The 16,466-nt window shown below is 35.6% G+C and overlaps 1 protein-coding gene across 1 annotated transcript; it reads right to left on the bottom strand.

The window, feature by feature from the left end:
- Positions 1–872: 872 nt before the first annotated feature.
- On the bottom strand, positions 873–9,495 carry LOC141428628 (ionotropic receptor 75a-like). Its single transcript, XM_074088632.1, has 11 exons — positions 9,306–9,495; positions 8,085–8,248; positions 7,217–7,388; positions 6,426–6,615; positions 5,050–5,222; positions 3,887–4,131; positions 3,008–3,107; positions 2,660–2,847; positions 2,385–2,492; positions 2,069–2,235; positions 873–1,475 (listed from the first exon to the last, which is right to left on the bottom strand). The coding sequence occupies exons 1-11, from the start codon at positions 9,460–9,462 to the stop codon at positions 1,226–1,228; spliced, it is 1,914 nt and encodes a 637-aa protein (XP_073944733.1). The 5' UTR covers positions 9,463–9,495; the 3' UTR covers positions 873–1,225.
- Positions 9,496–16,466: the final 6,971 nt, after the last annotated feature.

Genomic DNA, 16,466 nt, shown 5'->3' with positions numbered 1-16,466 from the left:
GCGTGCTCCATCGTACGTAGGCCTCATCCTCGCTTTCCATCAGGCGTGATTGAGTGATTGTGGCCAAACGCAAGCCTATACTGTATAAAAAAAACAATGTTTTAAGATTAATACGAGAAGTACAGTGTATTGAGTTTTTTTTATGGTCTGAGAGGCGATTTAACTGTTTTTTTTTTAAATATTGCTACTTACACTTAATTTCTTACTTACTTTCTTTTATACTTATTTGAGATTTAAGAAGCAATTATATTTTTGTGTTTTTCTATATTCCTAAAGTTAATTATCTGATCTAAAGATTAACAAGAGAAGAACAGTGTTTTTTTATTAATTACTATTATAATATTTTATTTGAGATTTAAGAAGCAATTATATTTTTGTGTTTTTCTATATTCCTAAAGTTAATTATCTGATCTAAAGATTAACAAGAGAAGAACAGTGTTTTTTTTTTATTAATTACCTATTATAATATTTTTTAATGCCTGAGAGGTAATTTAATTGTTTTTTTAATAGTGTTACTATTTTCTTAAAATAACTCGGATTTTATTAAAGATTTTATATCTTTAATTTTTTTTGTTTATTTTAATATTCAAATTGTACATTTTCTTTAAAAACTAATTATTTTCTTGAGCGATGAAAATGGTTAACCAGCAATTTTTTAATTGAGAAATGACTTAATGGCGATTGCGACCTCAACATTTCCGACGAAAAAGGCCACAACATTCCTAAGAACCAAAGTTTGGTGCTTTCGAGGGTAAATACAACGGAGAATAAGGAATTAAGGGACATAACTATTGTAAATTCTATTATTATTACCAATTTTTTTTTTCTAGACCAACCACAGGATGTTAATTCATGATACTAAAACAAAAAAATATCAATATCTTTGTTATTATTTTTAATAAACACAAAAAAGCTGCTCCTGAAAAGTTGCTGTTTTGCAATTACGCCACTTTTCGTGGGATACGACGATATATTCTCGTTAGTAATCCTCTTCTTACGCCTCATAATGCACAATGTACTATAATCGTGGAACGGTAATGACGTATATGCGAGCGGTCAAAACGCTCGAATTTTCATCCGGCGACATACAATTATTTGAGCATCGATAGGTTCCTACTGAAACATACCTTCTTTTTATTTCAAAGTTTTTCGATGCGAATGAGGTAAATATCATACCTACTTAATAAGGTTATTTTTGACCTCTACTCTTTGAACAATACGATTACTATTCTTCAGCTTCAGTGTTGCTATGACAAATTTTTCTGAAGTTAATTTTTTTTTTGGCGCTCAAGATTTCCATGAAAAGTAACACAATAGCTATAATGGTACCATACGATAACACCAAAAGAGCCGGGTAGCAGTCTACCATGCCAACGGACACGAAACTGCCCCCTTCGCCCGAGCACTTAGGTCGCTTTTCGTACATCAAATGATTCTCTCTGTTCTGTAGTCCATGCTCTTGAATTCGTTTAGTTCTGAAATTAGAATAAGAATAAATTTATTTATAATACAATATTGAAAATATTCGCACAGTGAAATATCCGGCGGACCCCGAACTAGGCAGGAGCCTGTATCTCGGGGCCCTAAAAATTTAAAAATTAAAGAGCCCAATTTCAATACAAAATGTTAACTTTAATTGGCGTTTTCTGTTGTTAGGTACTTTATTTATAAGAAACAAGCGTCCCGCCCCAGCTTTGTACGGGCACAATTTTCTAAATAAGGTCTTCACTTTTCAAAATAGTTTAATAACTATAAATTAGCTGTTGTATTCGGGAAAACAACATCAACTTTACTAAGTTCAAAAATAAATAATGCATACCTTTAGTTAGGTACATTATGTCGTTATTGCTTACAATTTATTATCAACCTGACTGGGCCCAATTGCGTAACAAATTACCAGCAAATATTTAGTAGGTATTAGTGAATTTCAATACAAAATCGCTAATATTATTAGCTTGCAATTTGTTATCTATTGGGCCCTGTTTCTAAAATTATAATACTAGTAAGGATGATTCCAAAACAGTTTTGTTTGATGTTCGATGTGATCTGAATAATACCTGCTACTCACCCTATTTTGAACATTTCTTTAAAAGGTGTATTTTTCCTAACAGCCAACCACGGGTCTATAACTTGCAAGTATTGTATCTCTTTCAGACCACATTTCTCAGATTCCTGAAAGTACTTTCCGACGAATTTGTAGCCGACACCTGTTTCCATGTGGAAAGCGAATAAACCCTGAAAAAGTAGGTGAGTTTGACTTTCTCAGTGGTTTTACTTTCCTTTTTAAACAAACACCTTTTGAAGCTCATTTGTTTTGATGTTAAATTTTTACAGTGAATACTTAGCTGCTTTAAAAGCCTCATTAAGTTTTAATGACGGTTAACCTTTTGCATTTTCTTTACGCCTTCTTCCATAGACATGAATCTAGGTTTGGAGCCGCGAGGCGCCACTTTTGTTTCATAAATGGCCTTTCTGACAGGTTCAGTAGCCGTCTGTGAAAATAAAAGAATTAATTTTTTGTTAAGTATACTTACAAATATATCACCACCTTTCGAATTTGTCCACCCGTTTAAGAGCTACAATGCCACAGACAGACACACAGACAAACATAGAGGTCAAACTTATAACACCCCGCTTTTGGTTAAAAAAAAGGACTCACTGAAAAGTAATACTTATTGAAGACCGTGTCATGGACGCCGAATTGAATACGGGAATGCAGGAGATCGTCAAGAGTTTTTATTTGGGAGGAGCTGGACTGCAACAGTGCTACGATATTGGCCGCATACGAAGTATACAGGAACATAAGCGCCAGGAACAGTACCAACATCACTACTCGGCCTAAGGAACCTGAAAGTATTTATACTTATATACTTAAAATAATCTAAGTTATAAATTAATATGTAACCGCAATTTCGTTTAATGGTTAAGGCTTAGATACTCTTCGTGCAGAATAAAAAATAGATGATAATTAATAAAAAAGGCATGCGTATTATTTTTTTTGGCTTACCTTTTAGTTCTACCGTACTACCCTGCTGACACGCCGCACCCAAAATCAAAAGAATAACGTCCATTAAACTCGCTCTTAAGATACTAGGGTCGGTCTCGCTCTGTAATAAAACGTATTATTGTTCATTAAATCACATAAGTACCTACTTCTATAGCTGTTGCTCATGTGATCTTTGTACAGTCAAGAGCAAAGTATAACTATGTACGTTACCAAGACGTTAAAAATATATATACACCTTTACATGTGCCTTTACACCACAAACCATATTAAAATTTGACGTTATGGCTGTATACATAGATATTTATGCCCTCGACTGTATATATAGGATTCAAGATCTTTACGCTAAAGCACCAGCAGGTAACCGCATTTGTCACAAACATAAAACTTTAATTAGAATGGGATCAATGCTCTGGTGCTAGCCCAAAACGAGTATTAGTGCCTGTGTCATAATGACAGTTGGCAGTGGCTGGAAGCCGTTACATGAAGGAGCCTAAGTAGGTAGTCCAGCACTGCAGTGGACTAATGGGACTATGGCTGATTAATTGAGACTGAATGCACAAATGAATCAGTAGCTTAAAAATTGTTTTTCTATTCGATAACAGGCATTGTGTAGTTTTCATTTCTAAAACATATACAAAATAGTCAAATACCGTATTACTATGGTTACCATTTATTTAAAAGATAAAAAATAGATTTTATATTGTTCTCAGATTATTTAATTCAGTGGTAAGTCATAGTACTTTGTGAGCTCTACATTTTGAGATTAAAATCTCAATTTAAAAAAAGGTGACTAAGCATGTTCTTTCCGTGGACCCTTCAAATCGTACTTGGTTCTAAAGAGTCAAAATCTGGCGTCTACGTAATACTACTGATACTTACCTTCATATTTTCATGCCTGTGTGTTTTCTTCCATTCCCAATGCGCAGCTACGAATATAGCCAAGACTAGCATAATAAGTAGCCCTATGGTGCAGTACCATACAGCTGCCCGGAATGAGAGAATGAACAGGTTGGTCTCATAAGATAGCTTTGGCTGGCGGAAAATGAATTTCGACCTCGTCGGGGTAGGGCTCCATATGTAATCAACAATCGTCATTCTTTCGGTTGTGAAAAACATCGGTGAACCTGTAGAATATTTAAGGATATTCGATGAAATACAGAATTAATTTGCTTAAACATTCCACTTTAATGGATAGTGCCGCATCTACGAGAACCCGGACAATAGCACAGGAAAAATAGAATATTTTGGCGGCAAAATATGTACATCAATGAAACTTTGTTTATAACTTTATCTTGGCACTAGAAATGAGGATATATAGATATAGGTAAAATGTACTCTATGATTTAACACAGTTGCTAAGCAATTTGTGCTCGTAGTAATGCATAATAATATGGTGAAATGGAATAGGTGGTGAAGCACCAGGACTCCTCAATAATGAACGTCTCTGTATCGGTGACGAGCAGTTAAGACATTAAACTATTGTAGGTATCTTAATGTATTTCCACTGAAAAGCAAGAAAAAAATTATAACAAAGCATTGAACCGACTACAAAAAACGCGAAAATATTTTTCTACCAGATTAAAGTCGGTGCCTCAGCACGAGTCAGCCGGAGTGACTGAATAAATTGTATGTATAGGCGAGGTAGGCGTAGGTCCACTCCTGCTGGCTCGTGCTAAGGCTCCGACTTCAAACTGGTAGATAATTATTTCCATGGTTTTTGTACGTATAGTACCTAGGTTACCTTTTTTGTGACATTTTTTCCGAGATAATAAACAGCCTAAGCTAATTTGGGTCAGTAAAATTTTCTATTAAATGTTTCATTGATTCCAAAGATTATCCCTTCATACAAATAAATAAAACTACTGGCTTGTCAAATCCCTCATTTCCATGTGCCTCATTTCTGCAGTCATGGAAATCGAATCACTTACCAGGGTGAAACCTTTTCTTAATCAATTTCGCCACGATTTTTTTTGGCAAATGAGATTAGTAGCACAAAGGTTTCATCCTGGTACATCCTGTTTTCTCGACTGTACGTTTCGTACCTCCAACTTCAACTTCTTCCCGTACCAGGTATCCAGTCATCCCATTCCAAGTCCCATTGAGCCTGTAGCCCCAAGTATTAACAAATATATACTTTCTAGTAGCATTCAGGAAATCGAGTAAGTGGTTAGTTGTTGGAAAATTGGCTTTCGTGATTGTGTCTAAGTGATCATTTCTGAAAAAAAGACTGCTTTATGTATATGGGCCTACAACTTAGATAGAAGACCTAGGTAGGACTTAGGTCCTCTATCTAAGTTACAATTCAATTCTATTATTGAACGTAGACGTGTTGTGTTAAGTACCTTACTACATACAATCACATTATTTTTAAATAATTACAGATTGGTAAAATAAAATATGTCTTGTCTGCGTCTAGTAAAAGAAAACATTATATTTAAGTCGATCTTATACAGACATACTGTTAACTTTGGTTGTGCAAGTCCCCCTTAAAGGTTAACCTATTAGATAAAAGTGCAATAAACTTAAAATAGTGTAGGTACAAGATTAAAACTAGTTTGTTTGCAACATAGCATATTTGTTTCACAAACGTAATATCATAATAAATTTTACTTGTTGCGATTTTGTTATACCTACTATCCAATCCATGTTCAGTTTTGCACTCCGTAACAATGTAATGACTAAGAGGTAGGCACTGTTCCTCCGCCGACGATGAGCGAGAAGCGAGTAGAGCGAGTAAACTAGAAACGAGTGGACGAGCAGCGAGAAGCGAGTGTAGTTTTGAAGCGAGCGAGTGTTCGAGTGCGACGGGCGATTACTCGCACCACTCGCTCGAGCGGGGCGGCCGCCAAGCTAACATTCGCGGAGCGAATATCGCTGAGCTAGTTTATAGCTCTAGTCGATAGCCAATTGTTTCCTCGCCGGCGGTAAAACAAGCTTATTTATTGTACTGGGTAGTTTCTTGATTAAAAAAATAGTATGCTATTTAAGTCCGTCAGTTAGATTAACTATTAGAAAATATTGGACACATTTCTATTGTCATATAAACAAAAAACGACAAACTGAAGTGCGTCAAAGTTCGGGTTAGAGTTAATGACGTCACACCGTGCTAAAAAGTGTCGCGCGGCGTAGCAAACGCACGCGGGACTTTAACTGGCTATATCTTCATCATTTTTGTTTAATAGACAAATAAAAAATTGACCAATAATTTCTTATATTTTCAATTTTTTTTCTTATGTTTTGTATTTTCAATTTCGTTTTACGGGATGACCGTAAAAGTAAAAATTTGGAATTGAAATAAAAAATACAAAAAGATTCCAAAAAACCAATCTTAATTTCTTATAATCTGACTGACAATTTTTTTTTTTAGAAACTAGCCTGTCGTTTATCTCAAGCTATAACTTTATTTAAAGAGTCTTACACATTGTCAAAGAGATGGTTAATGCTGTCATTGTCGGTAAGGACGTAACAAATTGATATTTCATAGTTGTCCAGATTTAGTCTCCGTAAAACTATTTCGCGTTCCATTAGTGTAGTTTGGAGCCTTTTGTTTTCGTCCCAAGAGCCATAAAGTTCTTTTTTCCACTCCGTGTTGAGGCCTACTTTGTAAACTGAGAATGAAATAATACTTTGAGTAAAGAGCGTGATCATTGAACACAAAATGGTAGCTGAGGCCAGGGTTTGGCAACTTGATAGGCTCGATAGTCGTACGCATAGGTACGCGGCTCTTTTGATGTAGAATTGTGACTCTTCAGTTCAGGAAAAAATAATAACTTTAATGTTTTATTAGTAGGTGCTAAACTTTCAAAATACATGTAAGGCCATAATGCTCTCATTAAAGAACAATAATAATATTATTGGATTAATTATTTTATTATATTAGCCAAAATTGGTGTAGGTAGGTACCTAATAAGCTTAATTTATTTTCTGCAAAAGAAACATTTTTAAGTTTCTACGTGAATTATTTGATTTCGTATTTTAAAGCGTTTTATTTTAAATCCATTTTTTTATAACATAACCTTAAGAAATTGTTATAAATACCTATTGAAAGATTTTTTATATGTTCTTTAAAAGCTAGATAGAGATAATTTGTAAATTCTAACTTTTCGCTCTTCCATCTCAAAATGTTGTTGACCCCTGGCCTTAGCGATAATAAATAACTGAAATGAGAAAAATATTCAATTCTTTCTTCAAAATTATGCACTCACTCACTTAGATGTAATCCGTATGATCCGTCTCCCAAATGCTGAGCCAGAATGACTTCTGAGTCCGCCAATATATCGACGCCTTCTAATGCTTTTGGTATGAAGTTTATCTCGCTATTGTACCCATTTCCGACAAGAAGCCAACGAAATGGCGACCGAAAATATTTTTCTAAACTGCTCTGTAAATGTATAAAATTAAATGAAAAAAAAAAACAAAAATTAGCAAGTTCATATATCGGAGTAGGGTAATATGTAAATCTAGGTACCTACTTATATAATATTTTCGTTTTCGTTTCTTTTCTAAGAAGTACGTGACTTTTGACCATTAAATAAATATTTAAAACAGATTTTATTCAACGAATGTTTTTAACAATTCACCTCACCTGCTGATGACATAAAATTAAAGAGGACAAAACTACTCGGACAGCGACGAGCACTCGTACGTTTGCCTTATATATTTGTTATTTACGGGATGCAAATCGTTATTACCTTTTATATTTCGACGCTGTTGCATGATTTCGGGTAGATTACCTTTTATGACCTTTATTTATGACCCCATGATCATGAAATACGCAACTGCGTCCAAATATCGGGATCAGAAGCTCAATAAGGGGAAACTAATTACGGTCTAAAACCCGTAACAAAGATATAATGTTATTATTAATTTCCTCACAAATGAAGTGAAAAGCAGAGTGTATAACTTGTTCGTAAAGCTTAATTTACCTTCGACTTAAGCATCAACCCTCACCTGCGGCTTGGGTAGATTTAAATGTCTCGGCTAAAATGTGGTGTTTTATGCACTAGTTATAAAATCTACTATTAATTGATTTTACTATCAACGCATACACCTAGCAGATTTTATTCAATAGACAAACCAATTCTAAATACGAAGATATTCCTGGACAATCCAAGTCGGCTAGGAAAAAAATATGCTGATCTTGAGCATGCCGTTGGGGTATTGCACCAGTTTTTAAAAACTGCACCAAAGTAATGTGCGTGACGTTGCCTCCTAATGCTGAATATAATTGTTTATTCATACCTGTCAAAAAGGAAAAAATACTATGCTGGTTACAATTAGTTTCCTGGGTGAAAATAAATTATTAAGTACCTATACATAGTCTCACAGTTAGAATATCAGAAAACATTGGATTGTACTTTTTCTTTTGTCAATCAAACAAAAAATAATAAAGACGAAGCGTGTTAAAGTTCGGGAGGTCTGGATCGGAATCGGAGCGTACGCAACGTACGGAGCGGACGGATTTGTTGCTTTGAGCTGCGCGTCCACTGCATCGAAATCGAGACGTACGGAGCGGACAGGTTTGTATGGATTTCTATGGTACCTACTGCGTGCACTGGATCAGCATTTCTGCGCCATAGAAATCCGTCCGCTCCGTACAGTGCGTACACTTCGATTCCGATGCAGTGGACGCGAAGCTTTGTATAAGTAGATTTCTGGCGCAGAAATGCCGAACCAGTGCACGCAGTACCTACTATAGAAATCTACATATAAAAAGCAACAAATCGTCACTACTTTGAAAAAATCTCGTATACATACGAGTATAAAATCAATTAATACGTCAACAAAATTGAACCTTGATATAATGTTCATAAAGTTAACTAACAAAAAAAATGGAGTCTCCTGCAACAGGTAACCTACTTACCTACAAGGAGACTTCAAACTATACATGTAAACGACGCAGTTATAACAATAAAAAATATTATATTATATAAAAAATTATATTTTGAGGTACGAGCTTTTTTTAAAGTACATAGTGACGTAATCTGTCCGCTCCGTACGGCTCGATTCAGATGCAGTGGACGCGCAGCTTAATGCGGAACTTTAAATGGCTATAATCTTCATATATTTTTGTTTAATTGATAAGAGAAAATATACGTGTCCAACATATATTTTCTGATGACCTAACTGACATACTATTTAGTTTTTTAGGCAATAGCCTAGCCATACCTGTGAGAGGAAAAAAACGTCGAATAAAATTTTATAATTGTATTTGCACATTTATCTGTCAAAGGGAAACAAATGTTACCAATTTTTTAAAGTAAGTTGATCTATTTTAGGCTTGTTATAGTTTTCTTACGTGAAGACCAGCAAAGCATGGCGATCACGGCCGTCGGCCTCTGCATAGATCTGACGACATCGGCTACCATAAATAGCTTAGTTTCATTTTCCGCGTAACAACCTGAAAAAAATATGATCAATGACACCATTATGCTTAATAAGTACGGGTACTTCATCTCAAGTAAATATACACATTCGACATTCACTCTGGCTCTGGTATTAGGTTACGTGATTTTGTATTTTATACTGGTGCTAAAGTAAACATCGAATTGGCGAAGGGTGCATTTTCTTTTCAACTATTCAGGAGGTTCAATCGTGTCCAATCAAATATTTGTTTGTACAATTTCATGTAATGCAACCTTATGTCTGTATCGAGGTGATCGAGCTTTACTTATAGTTCTTTTGTTAAATCGTGTTGTTTTGGGGAAGATACGAAAAATAATAATCTTTAAAAGTAATAAAATGTAAACTGATATGCAAATAAAAATAATAATAACAAAAATATATACCTACATATTATATGTGATATTAAAAAAATAGTTCTATCGATTGTTTGCCACCGAAAGATCCCACATAACAAATTTTAGCGAAATCGTTAGGACCGTTTCCGAGATCCCCGATATAAATAAATAAATAGTACCTGGGCGACCGAGCTTTGCACGGGCTGAAACTCGATAATAAGCGTTTTCCCAGAGATACCACCAAGCTAGATCGATTTGTCATCCCCGAAAACCCCCACATAGGTACCAAATTTCATCGAAATCGTTGGAGCTGTTCCGTTAGCACAGAATAAGTAGTAGTAGCAGTAGTATTAGATAGATATACAAGAATTGCTCATTTAAAGACGATTTAGGTACTCATATAATATGAGAGGTATACTGAATCAATATTTTGAGTAGTTGTTCTAGAAATTTGAAATCTGGTATGAAAGTAGCTCTTATAGCACAACTAATAAGAAAAGTCTCAAAATCAGTCAACCATCTAAAATGACCCCACAATGCATTTTGCTTAGGAGAACGACTCTACTGGATATTCATAGATACCTACAAATTTGTACGGAATCCTCGGGGCGCGAGTCCATAACTCGAACTTTGCCGGTTTATTTACAAATCATCCATCATCATTTTGCAGGTGGTAGGACCTTGTGCAAGGTCTGCCCGGATTGCTACCACCATCTTGCTCGCTAATCCTGCCGTGAAGCAGCAGTGCTTGCACTGTTGTGTTTCGGCGTGGAGAGTAAGACAGCCGGTGAAATTACTGGCACTTGAGGTATCCCATCTTAGGCCTCTAGGTTGGCAACGCATCTCCAATACTCCTGGTGTTGCAGATGTTTATGGGCGGTGGTGATCTCTTACCATCAGGAGACCCACTTGCTCGTTTGCCATCCAGTTAAATAAAAAAAAAAAAACCTTCTGTATTGGTGAAATAAAAAATTAAATGACTGGGGTCATCCAACGTTATGTATCTCCGAAACTATAAATTTTATAAAGTAGAGTTTCGGAGATACAAAACCTTGTATGAGGTCAATTTTCACTTTGTTTCTGTGCGGAGAAATTCGAGGGCAATGGCTGGCTATTTATCTAGATACTTTGTATTCTGAGTGCAATTTTAATTAAGTACTTAATAATTAGTATGATAGGCATATCACTATTATTTACCGATTCGAGGAGCGAGGAGCACGCACACCGATATTAACTCTCATCGCGAAACCAGTCTCTTAAAGCACACTAAAATTTTCTATGTCGCATTTCAAGTCTTATTCAAAATCCTGATTGAATTCAAAATAAATGTCCTTGGGCAAGTTGTGACATAACTTAAACCCAAGCACTAAATTTAACGGTCTTAAAATGTTGTAAACCAAAAGTGTATTAGAATATGAAAAGGTTATGTTTTTGCAAAAGTGCTAGCTGGCAATGGAATGGATTCGGTCTTTTGAGAAACAAGGTGTATCTGGATCCCCAGGATCTCGATTCCCAGGAATCGAACCCAGGTCCTCAGCATTCCGAGCTGCGTGCTATAACCCCTACACCACTGCTGGACAGGAATCTAGACACAAATTTTTCCTATGCATACATATCTCAGGTTGCTTAATTCTACTATGCTAACCTGACCGCTGACCCAGACAAGAGATGTCGCTACTAAGCCATCAAATATGATTGGTTTTTCTGTGTATCCATGTCTCAGTTTGTATTTACGGTAAGGTAGACTTATTTTCTTGATCATCTACTGAAACCTGTTTGGGAGAACTAGTACAATGTTTTATACTACATCGTATTTAGCACCTTGAATATAAACGTTTGGCTCACTTTCACTCTGTACTTTGAACGCATATATGGTCTTATATTTCGAGAACTTCTTCCAGTGCTTCGAATTGTAGTGTGAGTCCTAGTGTTGTAAAAATATACTCAGCGGCACATTTGGCCCACTCTTTATACAAAATTACCTATTAATGCATATATTTGAGGGCCAGTTTTTTTTCCGCTCAATATATATATTAGGTACTCCGTCAGTAAGATTATCAGAAAATATTTGATTTATTTTTTCTTATGCCAATTAAACAAATAAAATAGTAATAACCTACCAACAAAAAGTTGGAGAACCCCCGACTTTATCACTTCAAAGTTCAATATCTCAAAATTGGCTACACCGATTTGGATAAAACATGTCTAAGAACCATCGCTAGAAAACCTGATTTCAAATAAAGAAAACCTCAAATCTTGGAAGCTGATTTCTTAATCTTATAGTAGCAGTCGTGGCACTCGTGGCAGTGGTAAAAATAAAAGAAATTGGAGTGAATGGAAAAAAAACAGTGTTTTTACCGAAATTGAAGAGGTTTTTTTTCCAGCCATAAAGCTCAACATTTTCAGCTTTATCGCTATATGTCACGTGACCAGATTTGACGCTGGAAACGAGCGTCGAGCGATTTGCATGTGGCCGTGGCTTAAACTTAATACGAGATCAACAAACAATCTTATTGATACGAGTAGAATGCTTCTGAATCGGAATTGAAATTCCGAATTGAATTTTTTGTTTTTCAACTATACCTACGGGTACACTAGGGTTCTTATTGCCTTATGATATTAAGAGCTACTAATTACTAATAATCGCTTGCTATACCTACGAGTACACTAGGGTTCTTATTGCCTTATGATATTAAGAACTACTAATTACTAATAATCTTAATTAGCTCTTGAATTAAGAGCTACTTATGTAATTAATTATGCCAAGATAAATGTTCAGCTACGAATAGTACCTACATATCTAACTTTGCCGTTCGGAATCTTCCACTGTCGTTCTTATTAAGGACCAGTACTCGTAGGCCAGTTCAGATCTGCGGGAAAAATCGTGTAAGTTGCAGTAAGTATATTGCGGTACTTCATTGATTACTGCAAAGTTGTTTTCTTGATTGCCTCGCAATGTAATGCAATTTGCACGATTGCAAATCTAAACTGGGTTTAAGAGAGAAATGCTTCTCTAAATGAATAAGGAGGGCGGTTTTCTCAGTGTTTAGTGCAGCACAATTCTATTTCAAATCGTTTGTTCCGTACCTAATCGTCCTGTTCCGAATTCGACGTTCCTAGTCCAGATTAGTCATTTATAGTTTGTAGGTGTGTGGGGCCCCGGGGCACTGCCCCGTCTAGCCCTTCGGTAGCTACGCCACTGCCTCTCTTACTAACGCCATCTAGCGATTTATTTTCAATGTAACATAATTGAGTGTAGTTACTCGACCAGTCATCATGTATGATACCAGGTACCTACGCTACGTCGAAATATTTAGGAGCTCACCATTAAACCTAAGGAGTAAATTTCTTGTTGAAATTAAGCCAAAGCACAGAATAGATAATACTTAGTACAAGTATGAGGCAAAGGCATTTTAATCACTGCTAAAGTTAAGTTTAGACTACGACCATTTACACGTTACACGCAGTGATACACGATATACCATGTAAAGTAAAGTGTTGTAGTGTAAACTAAGGTTTATATAAAGGATAAAATAATAAATAATCAACCTTACTAATTCAACATCCTAAATAGTTTGGATGTTTGTTACTCTATCTATCACACCAAATTTGGGACACACAGTTTACAACTTATTTAGATTAACACAAAATAAGTACTTTTTACCCTTGACGGAACGGAAAAGGTATATGCGTTTAGGGTGAGAGGTTGTTTGTTTGTTTTTATCTGAGAAAACTGCATTGTTCCCGCAGAGTAACGATAAAAATGAAACAACAGTGAGTAAATTAAAATTACTAAATGTAGTCGTACACATTATGTTAACAAGTGTTATGTCATAGCATGTAGCGTAGTAAAAACTACAAGTAAGTAATTAAAAAGTTATTACGACGAATATTTTAATTTCTACTAGAGTGTTACAATTACGATGCCTTTACTGCCCGTCATTACGCTCGCGCCGATAACGATAAGTCGATGTTACTGCACTTTATTACTTAGCCTAGGGCAAGAGAAATTATTATTTATAGTTGAATTGCTCTTATCGACTATCTTATCGTGAAACTATCTTGTAGGCACAACAATTTAAGCATACGGGGCACTGCTAGGTATGGCACCTAACATAAAGATAGGTTGATTGAAGTAGGTAGGCGATAGCTTTCTTGTACTCGGTCTTTCTTCAGATTCGTGTATTTCATCAAATTAGCCCGTCGATTTAAATTTTACACTGAGTGCACAAATCTGAACAATGACATTCAACTATTTTTAAAGGTTTCGTTAAGTATTAGGATACTATCGCTACTTATATAATAATAACCTTAGTATATAGGTTATTTACGCAAGTGAGTGCGAGAAAATGATTTGAGTCCATAAAGGGGCCCATATATATAGAATAACACATAAGCGACTTTTTGACCCGATATTCCCACGGGATACCTAGGGATAAAATCTTGAAATGACAACCACAGACTAGGCTTAGAGCCATGAAATTTGGTATCTAGGTAGCTGGACCTATGGAATAACACATAGGCTACTTTTTATCCCGATATTCCCACGGGATAGGGATTAAATCTTGAAATAATAACCGCTGGGCTTAGAGTCATGAAATTTGGTACGTAGGTAGCTGAACATCTGGAAAACACATAGGCAACTTTTTGGCCCGATATTCCCACGGGATACCTAGGGATAAAATCTTGAAATAACAACCGCTGGACTTAGACCCATGAAATTTAGTATGTAGGTAGCTGGACCTCTGGAATAACAGATAGGCTACTTTTTATTCCGATATTCCCACGGGATAGGGATAAAATCAAGAAATAATAACCGCTGGGCTTAGAATCATGAAATTTGGTATGTAGGTAGCTGGACGTCTAGAATAACACATAAGTGACTTTTTGACCCGATATTCCCACGGGATACTTAGGGATAATATCTCGAAATAACAACCACTGGGCTTAGAGCCATGAAATTTGGTATGTAGGTAGCTGGACCTCTGGAATAACACATAGGCTATTTTTTATTCCGATATTCCTACGGGGTAGGGATAAAATCTCGAAATAATTCCGATATTCCTACGGGGTAGGGATAAAATCTCGAAATAATAACCGCTGAGCTTAGAGTCATGAAATTTGGTATGTAGGTAGCTGGATGTCTAGAAAAACACATAGACGATTTTTTTACACGATATTCCCATGGGATACCTAGGGATAAAATGTCGAAATAACAACCGCTGGGCTTAGAGGCATGAAATTTGGTATGTAGGTAGCCGGACGTCTGGAATAACACATACGCTACTTTTTATCCCGATATTCCCACGGGATAGTTTTGTAACTAAGGGACCCCATACATCCCTATATTATTATTATTATTATTTTGTATTTATTTCTTTAATTGTATACTGTAGTTTTTAAGTATTTTATTTTGAAAAAATGACTTTCTGCCAAGTTTCTGGCGGCGCATTCTTCTTGGCAATGATGGTCTTTCCGAAAGCGCTGGTAGTTTAAAAATAACGTGTAAAAGTGCCCATTGCGGCATATTTACTGAATGAATGAATTTGGATTGGGATTTTTTTTATTTATTTCAGCACTGGCTTTTAGGGTCTTGAATTTTGTACAGTCATTCACAACACAACCTCAATGAAGACCACGATATAAATTTTGAAAATTTCCAGGGGAATTTTGTAAAATCCCGAAAATTTGAATTGCAACTACCAGACCGAAAAGTTTACGCGTGCGAAGCCGCGGGTTAAAGCTAGTGTGTCTATAAAATAAATACATGTTTATTTTTTCATATATTCCGGTTTTAAACTACTTCTTTTACAGTCAAATATCCATTTGTATGCGGAAAAAGAACGCTCTACATAACGTGATAAGTTTCCGACAATCTAATTTAAAGTCTAATATATTGACATCATTTAGGTAGAGTCGATAAGTGAGAAGTCACTATGACAGGTCAAAAAATGCCACGAAAAATTCGCTCTCTGAATTTCACCTCCTATTCCGATCATTTACGATAACAAGATGTAAGGTGCTTAACTTCCATGTGATACTTACCTATCTCTATCTATGGAAATTATAATACATTTTTAAGATCTGCCCTCCAACTCTTCACAAAACTCGGTAAGATCTCACGTGACTGAAGTAGGCACTACACTCGTACAAACATCCTGTTCCAACTAAGTAGGCATCGAACTCCTACAAAATTGTTTTTACGCCAATAAGTGGTAATAAATATTTGCATTCATAAAAAAGATCTTGATTTATTTACTTTTTTTTACTTTTAGCAAAGCGAAGGACATTGACTTAAGATTTAAGTCAAATATAGAACGAGGAAGTAGGTGCGTCAGAGACGTTGATACCAGTTGCTACCAGTCACTGATATAGTTTTCAATTTAATTCATTTGTTACGATTTTAACTGGATTCGTGCTTGAACGGATAATGTATTTATGACAGAAGTAACGTAGGTCGTTATTGTCATTTTGGGAGGCCTACAAAGCACGCATTCAAAGTCAAAGACAAAGTCAAAATATCTTTATTCAATTTAGGCTATAACAAGCACTTATGAATGTCAAAATAAAATCTACCACCGATTCGGAAAAACCTCTGTTGAGAAAAATCCGGCAAGAAACTCAACGAGGTAGGTATATATATTTTTTAAACCGATTTACAATATTATTAAATGATATCTATACATCACAAGTATTTAACACAACTTTATTTTTAACAC

Source organism: Choristoneura fumiferana, chromosome 6, assembly GCF_025370935.1.
Source record: "Choristoneura fumiferana chromosome 6, NRCan_CFum_1, whole genome shotgun sequence".
Classification (NCBI taxonomy): domain Eukaryota; kingdom Metazoa; phylum Arthropoda; class Insecta; order Lepidoptera; family Tortricidae; genus Choristoneura; species Choristoneura fumiferana.
This window is presented reverse-complemented; position numbering and strand designations above follow the sequence as displayed.

Bases quoted from the DNA above. Each gene is read 5' to 3' on its own strand.
- LOC141428628 (XM_074088632.1), bottom strand. From the start codon at position 9,462: ATGAAGTACCCGTACTTATTAAGCATAATGGTGTCATTGATCATATTT. The intron at 6,616-7,216 runs GTGAGTGAGTGC...TTTCATTCTCAG, and splicing joins ATCATACGGATTACATCTAA to TTTACAAAGTAGGCCTCAAC. The intron at 1,476-2,068 runs GTGAGTAGCAGG...TTCTAATTTCAG, and splicing joins AAAGAAATGTTCAAAATAGG to AACTAAACGAATTCAAGAGC.